The 288-nt window shown below is 45.5% G+C and overlaps 1 protein-coding gene across 1 annotated transcript in view; it reads right to left on the reverse strand.

The window, feature by feature from the left end:
* The window catches only part of LOC119593123 (transcription factor TFIIIB component B''-like), a gene marked incomplete in the record, with an annotated part of 4,035 nt that overhangs the window by 1,078 nt on the left and 2,669 nt on the right, over window positions 1-288 (reverse strand). Inside the window, 1 exon segment of the mRNA XM_037942089.1 lies at window positions 112-288. Coding sequence (XP_037798017.1) covers window positions 112-288 — 177 coding nt within the window.

A 288-nucleotide genomic window follows, 5' to 3' on the forward strand; every position in this document is an offset into this window, starting at 1 on the left:
TCTCCTCTTTTCTTCTTGCTTTCTTTATTTTTTACAGTCCAGACCTTGCCTTACAATCTCAGAGTGACAGATAACCTACTCTTTCCTACTGTAATCCCACCAAGTTCCTACCTTTGCTCTGTTTTCTTTTTGGCAACAGCTCTCTTCTTCCGTTTCTTTTGCGGTTTCACCTCCTTCTTAGGCAATTTGCTTGTTTCACCGTTGTTACTGTCCCCATCTGGTGCAGGAGCCTCTTCTACCTCCGCTTCGTCACCGCTGATGGGGTCATTCCCATCATCATACGGGATG

This window comes from Penaeus monodon, chromosome 31 (genome assembly GCF_015228065.2).
Source record: "Penaeus monodon isolate SGIC_2016 chromosome 31, NSTDA_Pmon_1, whole genome shotgun sequence".
Taxonomy (NCBI): Eukaryota; Metazoa; Arthropoda; class Malacostraca; order Decapoda; family Penaeidae; genus Penaeus; species Penaeus monodon.